This window comes from Crinia signifera, chromosome 3 (assembly GCF_055691185.1).
Source record: "Crinia signifera chromosome 3, ASM5569118v1, whole genome shotgun sequence".
NCBI classification, from domain to species: Eukaryota; Metazoa; Chordata; class Amphibia; order Anura; family Myobatrachidae; genus Crinia; species Crinia signifera.
Window position 1 is genome coordinate 77844546 of NC_139219.1, and position 25629 is coordinate 77870174.

At 42.9% G+C, this 25629-nt stretch overlaps 1 protein-coding gene across 1 annotated transcript; it reads right to left on the reverse strand.

Annotated features, from left to right (window-relative positions):
* Positions 1-2715: 2715 nt before the first annotated feature.
* On the reverse strand, positions 2716-25494 carry LOC146063582 (centromere protein H-like). Its single transcript, XM_083176091.1, has 10 exons — positions 25256-25494; positions 22433-22573; positions 20884-20939; positions 16702-16741; positions 16545-16616; positions 13974-14030; positions 12866-12929; positions 11070-11121; positions 3817-3974; positions 2716-3603 (listed from the first exon to the last, which is right to left on the reverse strand). The coding sequence occupies exons 1-10, from the start codon at positions 25294-25296 to the stop codon at positions 3514-3516; spliced, it is 771 nt and encodes a 256-aa protein (XP_083032217.1). The 5' UTR covers positions 25297-25494; the 3' UTR covers positions 2716-3513.
* Positions 25495-25629: the final 135 nt, after the last annotated feature.

Here is a 25629-nt window from a genome sequence, read left to right on the forward strand (position 1 = left end):
TGAAGCTCCACCCAAGGTCAAGTCATCTGTGCAGTTTCTTTTCACTCTGCGAAACTGTCCCACAGGGATCCCATGACACACGACTGCGTCTGCAACATAACAACTTCAGCCCACGATCTGAGTAACACCTACGGCATTCCCAGAAAGGACACAGAATCCTAGGGTACGATCGGGACAGGTAACGCTGGAACTCTCATTCGGTTATAAATTTTCCCCAAAAGGGTGTAAACATTTATAATAACCATAACCAACATTTTTTTACAGGTACCACTCTATTTTCATTATACACCCATCATAATAATTTCTTCACATAATCTTAGCGCTCTTTAAAAATTCTACAATTCTGAGGTTAACAACAGCATTGTGGAGTCTACCTCTACGTCCAGACCTGTTAAGACAAGGTCCATTCTTTCATCAGGACCTAGGTCAGCTGAATTTGACGGCATGGCTCTTGAAACCTCCATCTTTTCAAATGCCATTATTACTACTATGATTAGGGCAAAAAAGCCGGTGTCTTCGGCAAGTTACTATCGAGTGTGGAAAACATACATTAGGTGGTGTGAGAGACAGAAGGCTCACACTTCCAGGTTTAAGATTTCCAGGCTACTGGAATTTCTACAGGATGGGTTTTCTTCGGGACAGTCTGCAATCGTTGAAGGTTCAGATTTTGTCTTTGTCCATATTCTTCCAAAAGAAAGTGGCCTGTGGCACCATGGTATTTGTCTCTGGGGCTTGCGGTTCTTCAAAAACCTCCTTTTGAACCAATGAGGTCGGCTGACCTGAAATTTCTCACAAGGAAATTTACATTTTTACTGGCCATCGCCTCAGCTAGGCGAGTTTCTGAGTTGGGAGCATTATCTTGTAAGCCTCCATTTTTTATTTTTCATGATGATAGAGCTGTGTTACGGACAGTTACTTTTTTGTTTTTGCCAAAAGTGGTTTCTTCATTCCACTTAAACCAAGAGATTGTCCTTCCAGTGTTCAGTCCTCCGGTAGAATCTAGGAAAAAGGGACAAACTTAAAAATTTGGATGTTGTTCGCGCTTTGCGCATCTATGTGGACAGGGTGAAGGATTCTTTATTGGTATTGTATGATGTACACAATAAAGGCTGGCCTGCTTCTAAACAGACCATTTCTAGGTGGTTGAGGTCAGTGATTGCTTTTGCATACTCTAAGGTTGGCAGACCAGTGCCTGCTAGGATAAATGCTCATACCACCAAGTCGGTTGCTGCCTCTTGGGCAGTGCCCCATGGAGCTATGGCTGAACAAGTATGCAGGGCTGCCACTTAATCATCTGTTCACACAGTTCGTGTCGGAGGACGCATCATTCGGGCGAGCAGTGATGAGAACTGCAAACCTGAGCGTACCCTCCCAACGGACCGGCTCTTGAACTTCCCAAGGTAAGCTGTGTCACCAGGATAATTGAAAGAGAAAAAGGGATTTTTGTAAGAACTTACAGAATCCCTTTCTCTGATATTATCCTGGTGACACAGCGATATTGGTTAGGTTTTAAAAATGTTATTGTGCATATAATATGTTCAGGTGTTGTACTGAGTTGATGTATCCTAGTGTGCTCTGGAAGTTGAACTGAGGCATGATGGGATGCGGAAGGGAGGAGCCTGCCTCTCTGAAAAGTTTAGCATAGGTGCCTGGCTCCGATGGACCCTCCTACATCCCAATGTGAGCTGTGTCACCAGGATAATATCTGAGAAAGGGATTCGAATGGTAAGTTCTTACAAAAATCACTTTTTGCATTTGTAGATTTTAATATGGTTCCCCTGATTAAGTCTGTCTAGACGAAACGCATTGGGACTTTTCCATATTGCTGTATTACCTGTGACAATTCATTGAAGAATCAAATAAACTAGTATACTGGATGAACTTCTCTTTGCTTCACTGAAATTTGGATCAACATATGTGGACATGGTATCAAAGTTATGTTATAGGCATCATACCACTATTGGGTAGTTTATATATTTTTAGGCTTAGCAATTTCTCCCTGCTCCACATGGTCTTCGCTGGTTATTATGTAGAATTTTCTTAATGCATTTCTGAGAGAGCTGGTTATACTATTGCCACAAAGGTATATATATTTTTATTTAGATTCTAGCCTGCCCTCCTTCCACTGTGTAGAAGATCCTGGATTACTACTAATTGCAAACATTGCCTAGGTTTTAATTCAGCTTCCTTCAGAATGCCTCTGGAAATCCTCTTTTCCAGGCCACACAATGAGGGAGCAATTTACCCATCTGACATATTGAAAATTAAGCAAGTGATGCACCTAGGAGGGCTACACACAGGCAATTTTAGCCCAATTGCTAAGCAATTTATCTAAATCGCTTAGAGATTAAACACTGATCGCTCAGTGTGTATGCCCCCCGAGCATTGGCGATGCACAGTTCCACACATCACCATTGTGCGCTCAGAGCTTGAGCACATTCAGTCAAGAAGAGAGATAGGGCAGATTGGAACCCATTCTAGCACAGGAGGAGACCAGGTTATTCAGTGGTAGCAGGTACAGGTGATACAGACTTGAGTGACTGGCTGAGGTAGTCTGTACTGGTTGGTTGCCTGCCCACCCCCCCTCAAATAAATAAACTTATGTTGACATTGCCAATCACTAAACTATGAGTTACATCCCTAATCATTATCAATGGGCAGTGGCTAATTATTCATATGCAATACTTAATTGATTTACATTTTTACAAGAAATGGTAACAAGCATATCATTTTCTTTATTATACATAAACAATTACAACAACATAAATAAAGACCATCAGGGCATATAAAACAAAGCAGGAACACATTACTAGCATACTGCATAACCATTCACCAATTACTAGTATTTCAAAACCTTGACGCCACTCTCCTTAAGAGATCTTCTTGTCAATACATCCTTCTGGATATGGGGAATTTCTGTTATTCCCCCAATATCCCCCCCCCCCCCTTTTCCTCCCAATCTTTTCTGCGCTAACTAGTCCTACCTTATATTGCAGTTTCTGATATTTTAAAGTTAAGCTTTGCTTACTGTATGTGTCCAGTGTTAACACAATATCATGCCACATTAAAGTACTCCTGTTCTACAAGGCCACAGTTCTGACATAGGGGGGATAGTAAGTGCCAGGTCACAACTGTTAGGCCGGCCCAACAGCCATGACCCGGTCCCGTTCTTGGCACGCTTGACTACATCTCAGCAGGCGGTACTCAATATTGTGCCCGGGAGCATGGCCACAAGATATGACCGTAGATTGTCAAGATACACCCAGGAGCTCGACAAGCTATGGCTGTTCTTTGCAGAACGGGCCCTACGGCTTCTAAAGTAAGGTCCGTTCTGCCAAGATGCCTGTTCAATGCTGTCGGGAAAGGCACCCGCCACTATTTTCCCCATCGGAAATAGCCGCGGGGGTATGAATACCCCAAAGTCTTATTTCTTAAAACTTAAAACAAAAATTAGCCTGGCATAGACTCTTCTATATATTGCTTTAGTCTTCTGGTCTGTAAGTCATGTAGCCTTTAGGACAAAGCAGGATCCTTCATGCCCAGCAGCAGACTGGTTAAATGAGAATCTTCAGCCCAGTTCACCTGGGAACACAGGATTAGCCTCTGAAAGGTCAAAGGAGAGACCATATATTAGGTACATTTGCATTATAGGGGTAGAGCTTAAAGCGTACTGTGGTCATGAATTAACAATTACAAAAAGGTCCTATTTAAACCAGTATAATTATAGACTTCGTATAATTAGGAAATATTGCATATGTTGTGCTGTAGCGACAGCACATATCACATGACGTGCGTCTGATCTGACAGCAGCTGTACCTGAAAAATCTCTTGAAGGATGATCACTTGGTTGGAAGCACTTTGCCTAGTCTCTCCTTCTCGATCTTGCACCTTCAATTCCACCTCAAGGATTCTACCTTTAGACTTTTCCATTAATTTTAGTTTTCTGAAGACTTCCTGCTGCTTCAGCTGTATTTCTGGTAGGTATAGAATTCAAAATGTAAAATTCAGGTTTTCCAGGGAATGATTACCCCATCTGATAGCATCCAAAAACTTCATGTTAAAAAAGATTTTTATGGTTCTTGAATACACTGGCTAAAGAAAAGTTATGAGCATTTGAAAACAGTTTTAATATGCTACAGAGGTTCACTCATAGGCCCATTCTACCTTTTAACATTTTTGAAAATATTAATAACAGCTTGCCTCAATTTTGGTGATTATGCCCCCTGGAATATCCTTCCTGTAGGCCAGTGTTAACCAACCTTGTTGCTCAAGTGATACAAATACCATTTTTCAGACAGAATGGTCTGAAAATCCCAGCATTTGAAAGCTGGGTCATTTTGCCAGTCCTACTCTGGTCCCCCCTTTTCACACAGAAAAGCAAATTACTGGGTTAATCATTGCTACCTGGTAATTTGCTGATTAACACTGGTAATTATTCTGTGTGAAAGGGTCAATTCGGCTTCTCGACCCTGTTTTTTCCCCAGACAAACCCTTTCACAGTCACACAGAAAAAGGACTTGTGGTGAATGGCAATTTACCAGGTAGAAACATTTAACCTGGTAAATTGCTTTTTGGTGTGAAAGGGGTAGAATGGTCCAGGTTTTAGGGATAGATATACTTGAGCACAGGTGACTTAATACCTCAATTATTTTGACTGTTCTCAAGCATGGACATCCTTGAAAACCTGGCCTGTTAGTGTACCTTAAAAAACATGGTTGATTAAAATCGAGACTCCACAGAAAGAAGCCTGGTTACCAGTGGTTGTACTGGTGGTATAAAGCTGTGTGTTGGTAGGAGGCTGGACTCTGGAGCATAAGACTTGCACATTAGGCACTTTTGTGTAGGCCAGATTTCACAAGTTGAAGAAACAGCTACTTAGGAGACAAAATTATTAGTTTTTTTTTTTAAATCTTTTTGATCACCTCTTCCCAGTCAGACAATTGGACTTATAAAAATCGCAGCATGTATGGCCTGCAGCACATTTTTTGCACCAACTTTCCATGTGCAATAAATTGGATCATTGCCAGACATGTTCGTGGGCCACTAGCTACTAACTGCATTTACCAAGACCAATAATCATCATTTGCCAAGTGTGCTAAAAGGCTCCTGCCATGCTTCTCCATTTATTTCACTACACATGCATGTTGCCAAACTTGATATGAACCTTAGTCTGCCGAATGCAGCTGTACCAGCATAAAAAGGTGGACAAAACCATGGTTGGAAATAAAGTTATTCAGCAAAATTACACACAAGAAGCCTGCCGAGTGTTCTTAAATAGAACCAAAGCTACTTCTGCATCTTTTGTGCTGCAGATTGTAATGAAGAACCAGAACAGAGTCTCAGGAGCCCAAGCCTTTTGAAAATTCCAGTTTGGGCTTGAAGACTTGTAGTTATCATTTAAATCTACAAAACTAACATTTGCCTGGGCATAATGGAAATGTGTCTTGATCAGAATGTTAAGCGCACAGTAAGGGAATGATTCGGAGTTGAAAAAGCAAGTAACTGACTGTGTTGCATTGCATGGGGAGCAAATACTTTTGTGTGTTTCTGCATTGAGCCCACAAATAATTTTTAATTGCCATAAAATAAACTTGAGCTAAACATGTCCATGGGTGAAGTGAGGGAGACTCCAGGGGGGGGGGGGGTATTATATTATCACTAGTGATTTAGATGCACTGTATTTGAATATAGATCATGATTTGGGGAGAGAGGCAGTTGAGCACTATGGGCGGTATTCAATGAGGCTGATTCGCCAGGTTTTTATGGCGATTTTGTGCTGTAAGGCGAATTTCTGACTAAAACAGTGAATCCCCCTATTCAATGACCAGATGGCGAATACATTTCAAGGTTTTTTTTGCCATGATTCACCGAGTAGCAATCGCTATCTTTTTATGGTGAAGTGGAAGGTGAACTTTTAAAATAAAGTGTTTTGTTTTTTACAATTGGTGTCACAAAATCTGGAATTTAATTCTGAGGAGGGCATGCTATTTTTATTCATGTGCTGTAAGCACATGAATATATATTTAATAAATACTAATAAAAAAAAAATTATATATATATATATATATATATATATATATATATATATATATATATACACACATATACACACATACATACATATACACACACATACATACATACATATATACACACACACATACATATAATAATTTTTTTTTTTTTTTTTCCTACACAGACCAGCCAGCAGGGGGCTGGAGCCGAGCCGCTCATTAGATATTCATATATTCACTTCACCCGATCATTACATATGCATGATCGGGTGTAGTGAATATACCCGGTCCCCTGCTGGCACCCCCGGGGGGGCAGCCTGTGCTGCCTGGCTCCTGGGGAGCCCACCTCCCCCCACAAACGTTCTGGGGCAGGCAGAGAGACTTCCATCTCCCTGCCTGCCACCGTCCTCAGGCTCCCTGCAGCGTCCGCCGCAGGAGCTCAAATTCGCCGGTCAGGGGCAGCGAGCCCCTGACTCGTTGAATACCGGAGCCGGCGAGGCTCTGGAACGCAGCGAGCAGTGGCGAATGTGCAGCGAATCCTAAACAGGATTCGCTGCACGTTGCCAGTATTCACATTGAATACTGCCCTATGTATTAGATGACACCGAAATAACACAATAATTGAGCACTTATTTTACAGGCTATCAGATTCATGTTAACTCTATTTTATTTTTTACTCCCGTTATTAATTACAGTCACAAGGTACTGCCATGGGGACCAGGTTCGCCCCGAGTTTCGACAACCTCTTTATGGGCCGCTTCGAGGAGCAGCACATTTGGGGTAGCAGACATGGGGTAGGCCTGGTCCTCTATGGCAGGTACATAGATGATTTAATTTATGTTTGGGAAGGAGAGTCACAAATCAGTTGTTAAATTCACAGAAAGTTTAAATTATAAATGTATTTGGCATCAAATTCACAAGCACTTATCACAAGGAGGGGGTAAACTTCCTAGATCTGCTCTCAGTCAAGGAGGGTATTATCACAACAGAAACATATGTCAAAAATGTTGACCAAAATAGATACTTGGATTATAGAAGTAACCATTTTAATAAATGGAAAAATAATACCCCAAAAAGCCAATACTGTACCAAGCATTCTCTGAACAGGATTATCCGGATAAACTATTAACAGAGTCCCTAAAAATAGTGGAGGAAATAGATAGGGAAAAACTTCTGAGCATGGAATAACTTGAAAGATGGAGGAGCAGTCTTTGTGACTCAGTAGAACACACAGCTAGGAACATCAAAAAGATTGTTAAAAGAACCTACATATTTTAGAACTGGATGAAAGTTTAAAAAACAGAACTGAACACCAGAGATACTGTAGTGTTCAGGAAATTAATAAATCTGAATAATAAATGGGCCCATAATGTTTATAAAGATATGGAAAAGTGGGGGAGGGAAGTGTCTCATGTAAATATCTAACTAGGAAAAATACTAATTTCAAATCACAAGTATCAGGGGAGGATTTCACTATACAAGGGTTTATCAATTGTAAGACTGACTATATAATTTATTTACTGAGTTGTGGGTGTGGCTTGCAGTACGTAGGTCGCACAATTTGCATGTTAGATACATGGAACATAAAAGGAATATTAATAAAATGGCAATGACTAACAGTCTATACAAACATATGGCAAAAAGTCAGAAGGGAAACATGTGGGACATTACTATGATAGGGATAGAGCAGATCAAGAATACACCCAGAGGGGGAAGACAGGTATACCCAACTATGTAGGAGAGAGGCGTACCAACTATGTAGGAGAGAGGCGTACTGGATATTCTGGTTAAGAATATTGACCCCCCAGGGCCTAAATGACACTATTGGAAATGAATAACATCTGAGGACATCTATGTGAATGTAATTTATTTGATATAGAAGGTTGGGCATAGATAGACGTAGGGTCATTATAGAGAGGATAGATAGATATAGTTTGTTAGGCATAAGGAATATAAATTTGTGTTTGAAGTTTGTTGTCATTAGTTACAGTGTGGTTGATACCACAAAGGTTATATACTAAGAATTACCAAAGACAGTGACGATAGGCTCCAAAGACAAGAATAAAAGCTGTTAAATATACATAGTTTATTTTTATGTACATATTATTGTTTTGAGAATAGTAGATTATGTATATTTTTATTATTTAATAGTATTAATATTTTTAGGAATTTATTAGTAGCACTAAATATGCAGAATAGGATAGGTTTTAAAAATCATGATATATGTAATGTATATTAAATGAAGAGCAAAGTGATTATTGCAATCACAACAGCAATAATAAAAATAATTGTGTTTCATGTACCAGAATTGAGGCATGAGGCTTGTTTGGCATGGATGAGGATATTGAATGAGGCTGATTAACAACATGGCACCCAGAGCTGAATGAGCATTGAATACACTCTTGGCGAATCCCAGTAAATAACCCCATTGAAATACACCAGCGAATTGCAGCGAGCATGAAACGCAGAACTGGCCGGCATGCACGGTTTGCTTTTGGCGAACATTGAACATTGAATAGGGTGAATCAGATTTTCAGTGAAAAAGATTCACCGCAAGGAGTGAAAACAGCTCGATTCGATAAAAAAAGAAAAAAAAACCCACACGAATCGGGAGCATTGAATGCAGCCCACTGGCAACTAGAACGTACCCCTCCCCCCTTGCAACAATCATGTAGGTAAGCAGGACTTTAGGGTGCATATTGTGTGTGTGTAAGCGGCACTAGTAAGGGCATTATCGTGTCAGTGGCATTATGGTGTGTGGCACAACAGAGTGTAATGGGCATTACTATAAGAAGGAAACATACCCTTGTTTCGTGCACCATGTCACCTAGCTACACCTCAGGCTATACCAATCTCACACATTAATCGCTCTGCCAGTGCTACATTTTTGAAAAGTTACTATGATTGGTAGGTCTCTAAAAGGTACCTATAACAAGACGAAGTAATGCGCTCCGTATGTTTTGCACTAAATCGCATCTAGTACAAAAGGCATGCGATGTGCTACAGCAGTGTGCTTTTTGCACTAGATGTAATGTGATCTAGTACAAAATGTATGTAAGAACTTTGTACATTTACCAAGGTACTGAATGTTTCCTAACTGGTGCCTTACAAGTCTTTCCATAAATTTGCTGTTCTTCCTGGCAAACCATTATTCTTTTGGAAATAAAAATTAAGGGAATTGTAGGTTTAGTCCTCATTAACCAGGCTTTTCCTGTGTGTCAGCACTAGTCCAAGTATATAATGGAATAACTGCACTTCTTTTGGTTCACAGTTCTAGAACTGGAATGGAATATTAATGGTGTCAAATGGAAGGCATTTATATAATTGAAAAGGTACAGATTTTATTTCCTTTCATGCTGCTTTCCCACTGCCTACCCGGGTAAAGACCCGTTTTTTTTAAATGGGTCTTTACCCGGGTAAGAGCCACAAAGACCCTTTCCCACTGCAGCTTTTAAACTGTAAATTACCGTTTAAAAGCAGTTTTTGTCCCATTCACACTTACCCGTGTAAACCACAAAGCAACACGTTTAAACACATAGTAAACCTTGCCTGTCATTAAAAACATCACATGCACCAATCATGTTCTTAACCTTTATTATTATTTCTAAATACCGTTTAAAACCCTTTCCCATTGCCAAAAAAACGGCTCTTACACGGTAAAAACACTGCTTTTTACCCGGTTAACAAATACCGGTATTTGTTACCCGGGTAAAGCAACCTGGAGCTTTCCCACTGCAGCTCTAGCCGTTTAAAAAGGCTAAAAAAAACGGCATTTTACCGTGTAAGAGCTGCAGTGGGAAAGGGGCATTAGTTTACCTTTGTTTGCACTACAACCAGGGCCGGCGCCACCACTAAGCAGCTCTAGGCATTTACCTAGGGCGCCGGCCACTGGAGGGCACCAGGAGGTGCCCGTGGAGGTGAGTGGCACCGCAACTCTCCCCCCCGCCCCGGGCGCTCCATTATTAAAGCTTAAAATGATTAGATGGAGCATTTATACAGAGGGATTAATTCCACAAAGATTGGCAGCTACAGATAAATTATTGAAGTTCTGTTTTGAGGGGTAGATGTAGAAAGCTGTGATAAGGGCAGGTGCCCCCCCCCCCCACTTAGTCATCCTGCCGCTCAGCACTCAACTCTCCCCCCTCAGATGGATAGCCAAGTCAACAGCTCAGCTGCCCAGCTCAGCGAGTGGGCGAGGCTACACCGCACCCGATGGGGGAGGAACTACAGGTGGCTGCTGCTTCTTAAGCATGAGGGACTGGGAGAGGATGCTGTATTCCAGGCCCACCAACCCAGCCCGCCCTCTGAGGATGTTTCATAGGTAAGAATGAGTGCTGTATATGTGTATACAACAGTGATGGCCAACCTTGACGCATCAGCTGTTGTTGAACTACACATCCCAGCATGCCCTGCATCAGCTTTAGCATGGCCAAATAGTAAAACTGTAGCAGGGCATGCTTGGATGTGTAGTTCAACAACAGCTGGCAGGTCAAGGTTAGCCATCAGTGGTATATAATATATGTGGGGTGGTTAGGCCACAGTGTATGAGGGTTAAGTATTAGCATGGAGGGACAGAACTAGCCTGCAGGGGTTCTGAATGAAGGGTTAGGAAGCGCGTCAGCATTAGAGTGCAGGGTGAGGGAGTGCAGGCCGCAAGGTAAGGATGGGCATTGGTGTGATACAGTGCAGGCTTCAGGGTGAGGGAGCACAGGCCGCAAGCATGGTAGTTGATAGCGTTTGTTGGCGTTGGGGCCCCAAATATAACAGTGTATGGGGCCCCAAGATTTGTTGCCGGCCCTGGATAAGGAGAGAAGTGAGCCAAAGGAGCAGTTTGCTATGCCAACCAATCAGTACTGAAGTAACATCTGTAATTTGCATAATATAAAATTATACAAAAGCAGCGGATTTGTTGCCATTGGACACTTCTCTGGCTCACTTCTCCCTTATCATTGCTTCATCCATCTACCCCACAGACTCTGAACGACACATATGTACAAAGTTGTGGAAAGGACACAAAGATGGCACTACAGAGGTCACAGATGCAGCAGCACTCACCTATTCTTTTTCTGCGTATATTGTCCAACTGCTGCGCCATCCGTCTGTTACGCTATATTAGGAGCAGAGGAGACGTTCTCACAATTAGATTGGAATTTAAGGACTGCATCATATGATTTCAGTTATACCTTTTAGCAAGTAGGTGATACCTTTAAAATAGACGTTATGTTATTACAGGCTGACTTAGCTTAGAGAATATGGACAACCATTTTTGAGAAGGAAATATGAAATTACAATGACAGCCAATGAGAGAGGTCTAGTAGCAGAGTTGCCACTGTTAATGTTGCACTACCACACAGTGAAAGCAAGAGGCAAATTGTAATCTCCTCATGGCAGTTTGCAGATCAGTGGAGAAGGTGTCCCTTCCTGCTTCACCTTGTTAATAAGGCAATGTATGAAGTGTTACAGTGGCGCGATAAGCAATACTAGAATACATCTGGCCCCATGTCCCATGTTAGGAGGTATGTTGTAGTTTCTGAGAAATAGGTGTATAGATCTACACATTCCTCCCATCACCACTCTGTAGATGCCAACACACTGGGACCCACAACTCATTCTTATCGATACATGCCACAGACTACAATCCCTGTTAACTAGGAATGCCAATCCCGGGGCATTTTTTTCAATCTCTGATTTGAAAATTCACAATCCCTGTAATGGCTTCCCTAATAAAAAAAGGGTACTTATGTAGTATCTGGGCTGCCGATTTTTTGATTGTATGCCTTAAGTTAAGGCATACAATCAGATGCGATGCGATGCGATATCGCATCGCATCGCATGCGACCATCGGATGCGATGACCCGATTTTTCCATAGGAATCAATGTTAAAATGGACTGAGTCCATTTTAACATGGAATTCAATGGGAAAAAGGGGTCCTTTTCATACCCCTACTATCCAAGTGGGCATGGAGTTGGATATAAACCTGTGGCGAGCGCAGCGAGCCACCGAGCCCGAAGCGTGGCGAGCGAAGCGAGCCCCGCGAGGGGACGGTATTCTGTGTCCCCTCGCGGGGCTCGCTACGCTCGCCACGCTTCGGGCTCGGTGGCTCGCTACGCTCGCCACAGGTTTATATCCAACTCCATGCCCACTTGGATAGTAGGGGTATGAAAAGGACCCCTTTTTCCCATTGAATTCCATGTTAAAATGGACTCAGTCCATTTTAACATTGATTCCTATGGAAAAATCGGGTCATCGCATCGCATCGCATCCGATGGTCGCATGCGATGCGATGCGATGTACCCGATTTAGAAATCGGCAGCCCAGATACTACATAAGTACCAAAAAAAGCCCATCATCACCTTTATGACAGGGTGCGGGAGGGAGCAGCTGGGATCTGTGCAAGCAGGCAGCCGGGGGCTGAGTAGCTGTAACCCCGGATAGCTGGACCGCTGACCAGGGAGCTGGAGGTGCATCTGGGAGCCGGGCCAGGGCATGCAGTGCAGCTGTTCAGCCTACACAGCGTGACCTCTGACAGTCATGCTGCGCAGTGCTGCAGGCCAGGCATCGGGACCAGCTGGGCAGCATCTGAGCAAGGGTTTAGATACTGCCTGGCATTAGCTTCCAATCCTGGAATTGAAATGCCAGCTTTTTGGGGCCAAATCCTGGGATTGGCCACCCTACTGGTAACAATGAGTGAAGAAATGGCACTAGAAGCCCATGCTGAAAATCACTGAGAAACATCCCTTCATGGATTAATGTTTTATGATCAGCAACAAAAAATCTGCAATGTTAATGTGTCACAAGTAATTATATTTCTTTTTAAGTTTGGAGGTTACATTTTAGTCAGTTTGCTCACCATTTCTACAACCATGATCCGCCGACAAAGATCCATAGAATGATTCAACAGTGGCATCATGGATCTGAGTGAAAAAAAAAAAGCCCACACCCGATTTACTTAGCATAAATACATTACACAGATGTCTGTCCTATAGGGAAATAAAAAAAAAATTAGAAACAAAACCCCATAATTTTTATAGTGTTTGGAGGCAGGCTGGGGGCGTCTGCATGTGAACGCCCGGGAAAATTCTGGGTGTGCCCAAGAAACAGCTGGGTGTCCCCAAGTGAACGTAGACAGGCACCTGTCGTCACCCGCCTGCCTAGTTCTCAGAGCAGGATGCTGCAATTCTAAAGCAGCCCATACACGCTGCTATGAGGGCGTGCTTTCCGTGCTGTACTAGCACAGATCACATTGCATTGCATGTGCATCCGTTGTGCATGCAATGCGATGCAATTTGATGAAACCCAAGTACAAAAAGTAAGTGCTTGCACATCGTTTCATCGCATTGCATGCACAAGCAATGCAATGTGATCCGTGCTAGTACAGCACGCCCACAAAGCAGCGTGTATGGGCTGCTTTAGATTTGCGAGCATTGTAGAAATCATTCAATGGTCAGTGATAATTTAATTTTTTGGGTCCGCTATCCATCAAATGGATGTAAACGCAAGTCATCCATTCGCAGTGCTGCATGCATATAGTCACTGGGCGAGCATTCGCTCGTGTGACAGGCGGTGTTACAAGGCTCGCTAACCAGCAAACTATATTATCATGTATACTATCACTGCTTAGCAAGCCAACCAGTATCAGGGCCATTGTCCCCAGCAGCAAATCTGTAGGCACTAACAGAGCAACCAGGTAACAGTTTTGTTGAGTAACTGATGGGTATAGAAAGTTGGATTATAGAGCCCATCAGGTTGATTAAACCCCATTTTTCTGAATAACTAAATGTGTATAATAAACTAGACCCACAACCTGAATTACACAGACAGAGAAACTTGCATCATCTTTAATTTACACTAAAACCCTTTGATTTAAAAGGAACACTATTCCCCTTATGCAATAATGGCCATTGTTAACACTTTAAACCACATACATATTTATATCTATAGATCGATTATCCACTTACTGGCGGTGGCTCTCACTTTTTTGTAGGACATCCAACAAGAGGTTAAAAGTCTGCGTCCTAAACAGAACAAGCATTGAGAATCTGCATGTATGGTATAAGAACAGTTCCAAAAAAAAAAAAAGGGGGGGGGGGGAGGGGAATCCTCTATACATATATAAAGTGTTTTAATATACAGTGTTTTGGTACTTGTTTCCTAGCAAGGCGACCGTCGGGGTTGAGCGCATGCCTTAAGTTAAGGTACTTAAGGCATGCGATTTTATGTCAATCACCAGCAAGAGAAAATCGTGTTGATCGCGTCCATCGCGGGCCATTATAATGGCCCGCGATGCGATCAACACGATTTTCCCATAGAGAACAATGTTAAATGAGTTTTAAAGTTAAAATCTGGTTGATCCCATGCCATTATAATGGCATGCGATGCGATCAACGCGATTTTACATAGGGAACAATGGGAAATGGGCCAATATGGCCAATTTCTCATGGTATATGCCCCCTCATGGGTATAAAGTATGCTTAATGCACCTCCATTGTTAACACCACCCCACTATTGACGCCAACCCGAAGCGTGGCGAGCGCAGCGAGTCCGCGGTACGCGTCCTCCGACCTTTTCGGAGGGGACGCGTATACCTGTGAAGTTATGCGCGTCCGCTCGCCACGCTTCGGGCTCGGTGGCTCGCCACACTTTATAAAATCAACTCCACGCCGACATGGATAGTGGGGGTATGAAAAGGTCGTAGGAGGCGTACCGCTGCGGTGGCGTTAACAATGGAGTACCATTTCACCCATTGGGGGGGGGGGGGGGGGAGGGGGGTTTGGGGCTTTTTACATTGGAATCGATGTAAAATTGGGTGTCAGGGACCATGTTACATTGGTTGCAATGTAAAATTCGCGCATGCGATGCACGCGATTTTTGCGGCCGCGATCAATACAATCAAAATAGCGGGCACCATGCTAGGAAACAAGTACCAGTGTTTTATATAAAGTGTTTTAATATTTTGTCCAATGCATGTAGGAATATAATAACATTTTTAGAAAATTCAAAAATTACCTGTCTATTAAGAAAGCGAAAAGAGTTGAAAATATGGTATACAATTTATGCACTCCCAGAAATACAGACTCTTATCAAACCAGTAGAGTGTGTGTAAATTATATATATATATTTTTTTTTTTTTGTATATTTTACTTATATTAAAAAAAAAAAAAAAAAAATTTTTATACACCGGTACTGTCTAATCAATAAGCTGCTAAAATCTAGGCACTAATATACAAATTGATTATATAATGACTACAAGAGGCTGATTACCCCATACATATAATGTAGGTTAATAGATATATTCACGAATTTATGTGCTCATGTAAAACAATAGAAAGGAAAAGGGCATAAACATCTTGTTGCCCTTATACAAAATGGCTATCGGGACTTCGAACTGTGCATCATCTAAATAAAGACATTAGTGCAGGACAGGCCAACCTGTGGCTTTCCAGATGTTGTAAAACTACAAATCCCGGCATGCCATGCCAGTTTTAACACTCCCTTATAGCAAAACTGTGGCAAGGCATGATGCGATTTGTAGTTTGACAACATCTGGAGATCCACAGGTTGGCCAGGCCTACATTAGTGCATTGAATAGAAAAAGGGCAAACCCGGCAGATGGTGTGATACCCGGAAACGGGATACAACCCAATGGAAAGCTGCGTAGAGTTATAGCAGCTACAATGACCCGCATGACGTAGGCGGAAGTGCCACATGCACACCCACAGACGCCGGAGCACATGTATTGGGGTATAAATACAGGATATAGAGCAGCAAGTGCTTAATGCACAATTCAAATCTTCTCTCTGAGGAAGCTGCTGATGCTCACAGTAGGCGGGGAAATGAGTTAGAGCTCAACAAAACCATCCACTCTTGTGTTGCACGCTGAGGTCCTGACATTCTGTACCTGTGGAGACTTGTCTTTCATCTTTAAAAAAAACAACAACTGGTGTTCTACTCCGGATAAAGTTGCAATTATTAACGAAATCCAGCTCCAGCAACTGGGAGGCACAAGGTACTTTACATTTTCCACATTGCTCCAAGGTACCTTTTTACTATTTTTTATGTCTGGCCAGACAATAACCTGATGGCTTGCTACTAATAGCACCATATGCTAAACCTGCAACATGTTATTAATCATAAGCATCTAAAATTTGCCATTGGTTTGATCGTTTGGACTATCTGGATCTAAAAGCATATACAAAATGCCTACTAACCAAGTAATCTGTATTACTAATCTATAGGCTAATTAAACATATCCAAATCGGCAGGGTAGAACGAATATTGAGCTGTCAGTGAATGTTGAAAAGTACAGTATAATTTTGTTCATTATATATACACCCATAATTTTATTTAGGTGGTTTTGTTATATGTCCTAAATTTTTATAGGTTTGTGGCCACATACCAACTGTATAAATGATTGTTACTAAGAATTCAATAAAATGTATTAAATTTATTTCCATTTTGCGCAGTTTATTTCTTCCACTGCAAGTACGTTGTGGTGAGGTTTGGTTTTGTATGGCTAAGTGGTGGCTTACCTCTTGAGAACAAGTTCTTTCGTTTTCACAGAACTCTTTTCACTTTTTAAGATTGCTTGCACAATGTGTAGTCTAGAGACAGACAGGATTAATTATCACTGGATAGCAAGCAAAATCAGCACAAATGTAATAAAAAAAAAAAAAAAAAAAATTGTACTTTTCGTTTAAAGACCCATTCAGATCTTCTTTGGAGAGGCCTAAGGAAAAAATAAAAAAGGGTACAACATTAAATAAAAACAATATACTCACATCTACAGAATTAAATATGCCATAATGATATTTTTAAACATCCATATGATTGGTATTCGTAAGATTGTAAAGCAAACTGTCCTGGGAATAGTGCTCCACCTACTGGCCACACCGGTTTTAATATAAGCGATATAATTCACTTATGTCTTCAATACGATTTATCATCATTCAAAATGTCTACATTTACATTGCTGACAGCATAATGTTGATCAGGGAATACAGATACAGTAATGTTAATTTAAGCATTAGCTTGAGAACTTTAACCCCTTCACTGGCACGTCGAGAATTTTCCAGGCTATTCTAAAGTGCCCAGTTTGGCAAACCCGGAAAATTCTTGGGATTGCCACTGTCTGTCTCTTAGTCCGAACTCAGGCCCCTCCTCCTTTCCACCAGCTGTGTGCGGTGTGGCTTGCTAATATCAAGCTGTACAGTGTCGGGTTGCCGGGAGTGACCGTGCTGGATGCAAAAAAAAAAAAAAAAAAAAAAACACACCCAGGAAGGGGTTAAAAAAAAAAAAAAAAAAAAAAAAAAAAAAAATTGGGTTGAAGCATCAGGTTATATTGTTAACACTTAAAATGCTTGAACTAACAAATATGCTGTTGGAAGTATAATTGATCAGCATTCAGAATGGAAACCATTAACTACCTCCATCCCAATAGACATTAAGGGGAAAATTTACTAAAGGAAATGTGTAAAAAAATAGGTGTACAGTAGGAGCAAGTTTCATCTTTGCTCATGGCTAGCCATGGCTTTTCTATTGTTCTCAGCTGCAATACAATACGTATTGCAGCTGAGAACAATAGAATAGCCATGGCCAAAGGAGCAAAGATGAAACTTGCTCCTACTGTATTTGTATCCAGAAATACACTTATTTTTTACATTTACTATCCCGAAAATATGGCAATTCGTATTGATGTGCTATCAATACGAATTGTTGTATTTTCGGGATAGTAAGGGGGGTATTAAATGTCAGGGGCACGGCTGTCGAGCAAGCTCAACAGCCGTGCCCCTGTCCCGTTCTCGCTTTGCTGGACTTGAGCTCGGCGGTCGGGATTCAATGTCCCGGCCCCCGAGCGGCGAGAAAGGGGCGTGGCCACGAGTTGAGGACGGAAATAGACGAGCTCCGGCCGGGAGCTCGCCTATTTCCAGCTTTTCTCGGCAGAACGAGCCCAACAGCTTGTGATGTCGGGCTCGTTCTGCGGAGAACCCCTGTTCAATGCTGTCGGGGAAGACAGCTTTGAACAGGGTCCCGCAGCCATCTCCCCTGTCGGGAGGACAAAGATTGAATACCCCCTAAATGTCAAAAATAAGTGTATTTCTGGATACAAACACACCTATTTTTACACATTTCCTTTAGTAAAATTCCCCCTAAAAATCTACTGGAGTTTTTGTTAAACTGCCTTTTGGTATCCTGGTTGCACAGAAACTGCAATTATTTTTTATTTTTTTAAACCCACCAACATGCAACAACCCACAAAAAGCAAAACATGGGTTCAACAATGGATTGATCCACTTCCTTGCCTTTAGGAAGCGGGAAGCGAAGCGCAAACAGGCAGCAGCAGCCGTCTTTTCGTGCGTTTGGCTCATTATATTTATCAATTCTAATCCAGTGCTCATTGTATTTAGCCCTTATAAGGGCAGTAATTTGCTAATTTGTTGATGTGCCATATGTCTGTTCCGTAAACTAATGCTAAATCCCCAGCAGCTACCATTGCCACGCTTCACTGTTCACCTGACCTGAGATCGCTTTGACAATAATTATATTACAGTGTTAGCGGTCACACTATATTTGTACTAAAGGTACATTACACCTATGTTATTTATGAGCTACCACTTACTGTAGCTCACATCAGAGCAGCGAACCCTCCAGCTCTGTAAATTTATGAGCTGAGCGGCTGAGAGTCATTACCACTTGATCTATTACTGTCCATTCCAGGGACAGGATAATCAGATTACCATTCCTCCGTAATTGAGGATTAATGGATATTTGGTAAGGACTGGGATCTCGATCGGCTTGCCAGTTATCCTAAACACTACCCTTTTCTCTGTGCACGTTCAGAATATGTATCAATAATACACTGCCTAATTCTTTTCTACAATAAGATCTGAACCTATATGCTAATCTCTAGTTTAGATATAAAGAGAACTGCACGAGTACCAAGATAGGCAGCAAAGGACATTAATATGATTCATTGTGTCAAGCTACCCTCTGATTACTCATCAGTTCCAGCGAGTAATAATTTTTTTAATACAACATTACTGTCTCTCCTTGATAATTGGAATCCCACCATTATTTAGTGCACATAAAATGGTTAATCAGGCCACCCTGAACCTGAGGTACCAGCAATATTATTGTGTGATTTCTGGCAGCTATTAACGACATTGTCCAATTCCAATCAGTTCCTATAGGAGTTGATAAATAGATTTGAAACTGCCACTTGTTGACAATGTTGTTACATAAGTCCTAATACATAGTTACCTTTCTGAAAGAGAGAGTGGCTTTAATTCAGGGATATCGGACTTACATTTTTCCTCTCTCTAGGACAACGGTTTCATACAGATACAGGAAAAGGGTTTGGTAACAGACATAGAAAGGTGGGTTTTTGCATGAGACGCTGAAATTTATCAATTAAGATAGAGACTTACAACACACACGGCATCCCCGCACATGCTGTTTTAAACACACACTATGTTCACCTTGTCTGTCTTATGTTTAATAATTAACAGTTTTAAACACAGAAATAATAAAAGTTATATTTTATTGTGATTTATTTCTCTGCGGTGCACCACGTTTTGACACATTCTATCCTAGCAATTACCACTTTAAGGTTTCTTTAAACAAATTGAGGTATACAATTTACATAGTATAATTGTGTGTGTGACGATAAATCTCGAATGCTTTAATTAATGGTCTCCAAACTTTGCACACTACCTTATCAATCTAAGTTTGAAGATGGGTTTAATCGGATAAGCCCTTAAGGGTGGTGTCAAGAGTCCATGCTATTTCTGTTTTCATGCATTTTGATGATATGGCGTTGGAAAGCCTATGACTTTCTGAATACAACCAGGGCTGCTGAATGCGCCGCCGGGCCCCCGGTAAAAAAGGAGCGTGGTCAACAGGAGGGGCGTGACCAATGGGGGTGGTCACACCCTTGTAAAAAAAAAAAAAAAAAAATGAATAACTACTGTAGTTTCAGGGGTACAGGCTGTGTGCCCTCTCTCCCGCTCAGCACAGCATATGGCTTTGGCCATTTGGAGAAGTTTGGGGCGGCTTGGGGAGGGCACATAGCACTCGGGTGCTCAGCCGGAACACATGAATGGTCAAACATGGCCGAACCTCCCCGAGCGGTGACTGGGAGGATCAGGGGGGGGGGGGGGGAATGGTGGTGTGCCAGTGGTTTATCCCTGGAGGCATGCCCGCAGATTTCTCAGTAGAGCCTGCTCCTGAGCCCGAGATATATTTCTGACCATACCAAGCCAGAGGGGCTAAAGGCCTATAAGGGTCCATTAAGACTCTTATGGCCTGCCAGTAACATGGCACTACAAATTACATCATCACCACCTCACCCTCTGAAATGGGTCACCATGACCCCTGCCACGTCACAAGATAAGTGGCTGGAATGCAGGGCACTTTCTCAAATTTGTTAATTTCCTGGAAGTTACAGGAGAGCATACAACTAGAAACCTGACAAAACAAGTTATGTTTCCACTGGCATTTCAACGTCCATTTTCAAAGACTAAAGCTGGAGCGATGGGGATCACCGCCAGCCTGGATTTCCCTGTGCACACTTAAGTAATGTTAACAAAATATGGAATGATCACGGTTCTGTCTTTCATGAGCATGCATGGGGATACTAGCTATATATTCAGGTTTGATGTGCAACACAAACATGACATCATCGCATGCAACAGCCGGAACACGCATAATAGCTGATACACACTGAGCAGTGTAAACAATATGCTAGTCTGATAAATCCGATTTGGCACCTCAAATGCATATGGAAGCAAGTGATTTGAGACATGCACGTGCCAAATTTATTTTTGTAAAAAAAAAATATATATATATAATAATAATAATAATAATACAAACGTAAAGTGAGATCAGTCCTCATATCCATTAACGGCTGTCCAATTTGATTTTGAGCTCTGCAAGAAAAGAAAAAATAATTTAAGGAGTTAGTGAATCTGATTCACTCTGATACATGGGGCCCAATGTATTGTTGTGCGAGTCTGGCTGCCGCGCAGGTTGCCAGCGGAACTCTGATTGCTTTTTAAAGGAAGTCCTTTACGAGGTATGGTTTTGCCTTGTAAAGGACTGCCTCTTTAGAAAATAAAAAAACAAAGACTCAGTTCAGCTGGCATCACTCATGGCTGCCAAACTCCGCATTACATTCGATCCCTACTGCCATCACCGATAACTCAGTCTGTATTCTGACCCTTGCTAGCAAAAAATTATCTTTATGTAATAAATACATGTTAATTAAATAGTGTTTATTCTAGCATCCTGCACCTGTTTGAACCCATGCAGTTCCGCTTCCAAGCCTGTGGTGGTGCTATCTGCTTTGGTGCTTTTCGTACAGTTTGGTCTATAATGAACTAGAGACAACAATGTAATAGAGACACCACAGCAAACAGCAACACCCCAGGGTGGGAAGAGGACCTGCACAGGTTTTGAAAGGTGCAGGGTGTTATAATGAACAGGATAGTTTAGACAGAAAACATTTTTTTTGTTAACGCCTTCACTTTGAAAAACATTACCTGGGAATCAGCACAATGCATTACACAGTTAAGCCTGCTGCTGCCTCCCCAAAACCGCCCCCCCACCCAAGCATTATGCCAATTCCCGGCCGGCATGATAAGCGCTGACGGTCCTCAGGGGATCAAAAAGCGACGGCCCAGAAATCTTCCAGGGTGACCAGCACCAGCAGCGCTGCTTACCCAGGAAGGATTTCCAGGCTTGCCACTTCATTTGACAAAACTGTTCTGTTTGGCATGAAGAAAAACTTGTGCAGCTAGTGATCCACTACATATTGCCCCTTTTCTACGGACATGACAATCCCAGGGTTTTGCCCGTGAAGTCGCATCAACCCAGGATGTAGAGGCTGACTTGTTTATAATGGGCACAGTGTGTAGAAACTCTTCACCAGGCAGTGGACAGAGGCCCAGCAGCCAAAGTGTGCCAATAAAGCTAATATTAAAGGGCTCATTTATCAATTACTACTAGTGTTCATTCTAGCACCCGCCATCTTTGAAAACCCATGCAGTTCCCCTTCCCTGCCTGGGGTGCTTCTAGCAAAGTGTGGTCTGTATATCAGCACTGATATGCAAACCAGACCTGTGCTAGAAGCACCACAGCAGACAGCGACACCCCAGGCAGGGAAAAGGAACTGCATGGGTTTTCAAAGATGGTGGGTGCTAGAATGCACACTATACTACATTTGCTATGCTAACTAGTGGGTGGTTTGCATTGCAATGTATGGACCTGGGCAGTGGGCATCTCCTATGCATGGATGTACATCAGGGAAGGGCCGAGTTGCAGCATTTGCATAGAAATGCAGATGTGAGACCAGCAATATTTGCAGTCACAGCCACCTCTGAATCGGGCCCTTATACAGCTACAAATATGTAATATTGCTTACTGGATTATCTGCATGCAGGATTCCAGACCTGCGCTGTCTTCAGAAGTTTGGTTATGACCTCCATGTGCACTTGGAAGACTGATTTCTAAACATCGGTCACTCATTTTGCGAAGTTGTACAAATATGTCAGGTATATTCTCCCTATGGATGGAAACACAAGTTAGGATAGCCAGGCCATTGTAGATTAACAAGTAATTGGAAATTAATAAGTAACATGTAAAGTAGTGATGTTATGCCAGATGTGTTTATTATAAGAATCTCAAGAACACTTTATAATTAACCAATATTTTGAAGCATGAAAGTCAACCAATGACAAAAGGGGGAAAATTACTAAGATGAGAGTTCTATTTCACATGGGATGTTGCTATGGGAAACCAATTAGATCAGTGGCGTAACTATACATTTTGCTCCCCCCTGCCAAAAAGTTTGTGGTCTCCCCCCCCCACCCTCCTCTACAGCGTGTTTCCCCAGAGTGTGATGTGATGATGTCACACGCAGAACGGAGAAGCTGAAGCAGGATAGAGGAAGAGCTTCCCTTGGCTCCGATGCATTCCAGGCCGCCCTAGCACGCCCATCCTGTACACAGTAGCTAATAGCCAGCTCTGTGTACAGTGAATTGAATCAGTGGGGGGCATTTATCATCTCTGCCATGGCGCACCCGCGCTGCGGCTGACTCGCCTCCGGTGCTTAGCCAGTGGGCAGTAGCAGGCAACAGCAAGTCATTGCGTCGAACAGGTGCCGGTGCCCACATAGACCCTGCTGTGGCCTGCTCCCCCAAGCGGCTGCCTTACAGTAGTTACGCCACTGAATCAGATGCTATCAATCATACTTGCCTACCCTCCCGCATTCAGCGGGAGGCTCCCAACTTTTGCCTGAGCCTCCCGCTGCCCCGCAAACCCCCTCAACCCTCCCGGTTTTTGAGACCCCTCCATGGCCATCCAGACTGCGCATGTGCACTATATTACATTCAGGGATATTTTTCAGCAGGAACTGAGGCCCTTATACTAGTTCACTCTTTCAGACAAAATCCTTCTTAGATGGACAAAACCATGTGCACTGCAGGGGGGAAGATTTAAAATGTGCAGAGAGAATTAGATTTGGGTCAGTCATTTTGTTTCTGTGCAGTGTAAATACTGGCTGCTTTCTTTTTACACTGCAATATAGATCTCACTTTGAAGTAAAACCCCACCCAAATCAATTATCTCTGCACAAGTAACACCTGCCTCACCTGCAGTGCACATGGTTTTGTCCATCTAAAGGGGCCCATACACGGTCCGTTAAACGGATCCGTTTGGGTCTTAATTAGCATGTATCGGATCGCATGCCTAGTGCATGCAATGCGATCCGATGTTTAGCTAGTACAAAAAGTATGTGCAGCACATACTTTTTGTACCGTACTATGTGATGCGCGGGAGCGCGCATCGCATAGTACAAAACGGACCGTCTACGGGTACCTTAAGAAGGATTTTGTCAGAAAGAGTGAACTAGTATATGGAGCCTGCTGAAAAATAGCCCTGAATGTAATATAGTGGGGTGTAATCTGGGGGCTGTGTCTAATATAATGGTGTATGTCAGCGTTGCCTACAATTTGTGAATGAGCCTGCACTTTAGTTTTAGTGTATTGCTCCCCTAAAATACGGACTTGTGGATGCGCAAGTCCAGAATGCCCGGGGAGGGGGCAGTGGTGCCTGCATAGGCGATGTCATGCACTGGAATGGTTTGTGTGTGCAGGCTGTTGGCGAATTTACCAGCGGCAGGAGGCCAGGTGATGTGTTAAGCTGAGCTGCTTATCTGTTTTCTCCTGCAGTGGACCCCTGCAGCCAGGGCCGGCGCCACCACTAGGCATTTGCCTAGGGCGCCGGCCACTGGAGGGCGGTATTTCGCCCCCCCTTGCCACCCGGGTACCTGTCCTGCGGCATATATGTGCGTAAAAGCTGGCGGCGGCAGCGGGGGGTCCCTGCAGTCAATAAGAAATAATGAGCGCTATCCGCCGGGCTATGCGGAAGCGCTTCTGTTTTGGAAACACTGGCCGCAGGCTGATTGGCTGAGATTCAGCCAATCAGTGTGCGCCGTGCGGCCAGTGTTTCCAAAACAGAAGCGCTTCCGCATAGCCCGGCGGATAGCGTTCGTTATTTCTTATTGACTGCAGGGACCCCCCGATGCTGCCAGCTTTATAGCGCCGCAGGACAGGTACCCGGGCGGCAGACACCGTGTCACCCCCACCCCAACTTGCCTGGGGCGCTCTGGTGCCTTGCACTGGCCCTGCCTGCAGCCAGCGAGACTCGGGTGCCAACGTCAGCTGCTCACCACCCGCATCGCCAGTGAATAACCATGGGAATGCCCATGAAACGCGGGGCCTCGACCACAGCCCGCCACCCCATGTCCCCCATCTGCTGTGGAAAATTCGACCAGCTCAAATCTCCCTGAAAATGATTTACTAAAGTAGGCAAGTATGAGATATATATATATATATATACACACACACACACACACACACACACACACACACACACTAGAAGGTGCTAAATGAGAAGTAGATTCTGATTATTTACCTATAGCAACATCCCATGTGAAAATGAACTCCCAACTTGGTAAAAGTCCCCCCAAAAGTGGTTTATTTCCCAGATTTAAGCATGTTTTACTAGTAAAATGAATGTCCTTTTACATTTTGTCCGTATGCTTCATAAATAAACCTCAAGGAAAAGATTCCATTCTAGGGCATGCGAGTATGATGTGCAATAGGCATTTCCATTATCACTGCCAACATTCCCCAGCGCAGCTGGATTAATCAATCCCAACAACACAGTATTTGCAAACCCTGACCTGGTCTCCTTTTTCTTTGCTGCTTTCTTTCCAGACGCCATATTCACCAACTGACACACCACCTGTGTCCAGTACACGCTTCTCTCAGTGATTAAATACAGCCAGGAATGGATATCTAATTATCCAATCACCGCTTTTCGCTACTTCCAGAGCGTGGAAGCTAACGCTGTAGATAAGCAGCGAACTGTAAATGCAAAGTTACAACCAGCAGAGGGCGCACCTGCTGCACGGGCACACGTATGGCTTCGTTATGCCTATGCCAAAGTATTAACATTGCGCCATAAGAGGGATTCCAAAGCCCAATAAGTAGTGACCAATAATATTGCTTGTTTCGCTTTCCTACACATCCCGTGACTCTGGGTCATCGATGCAGT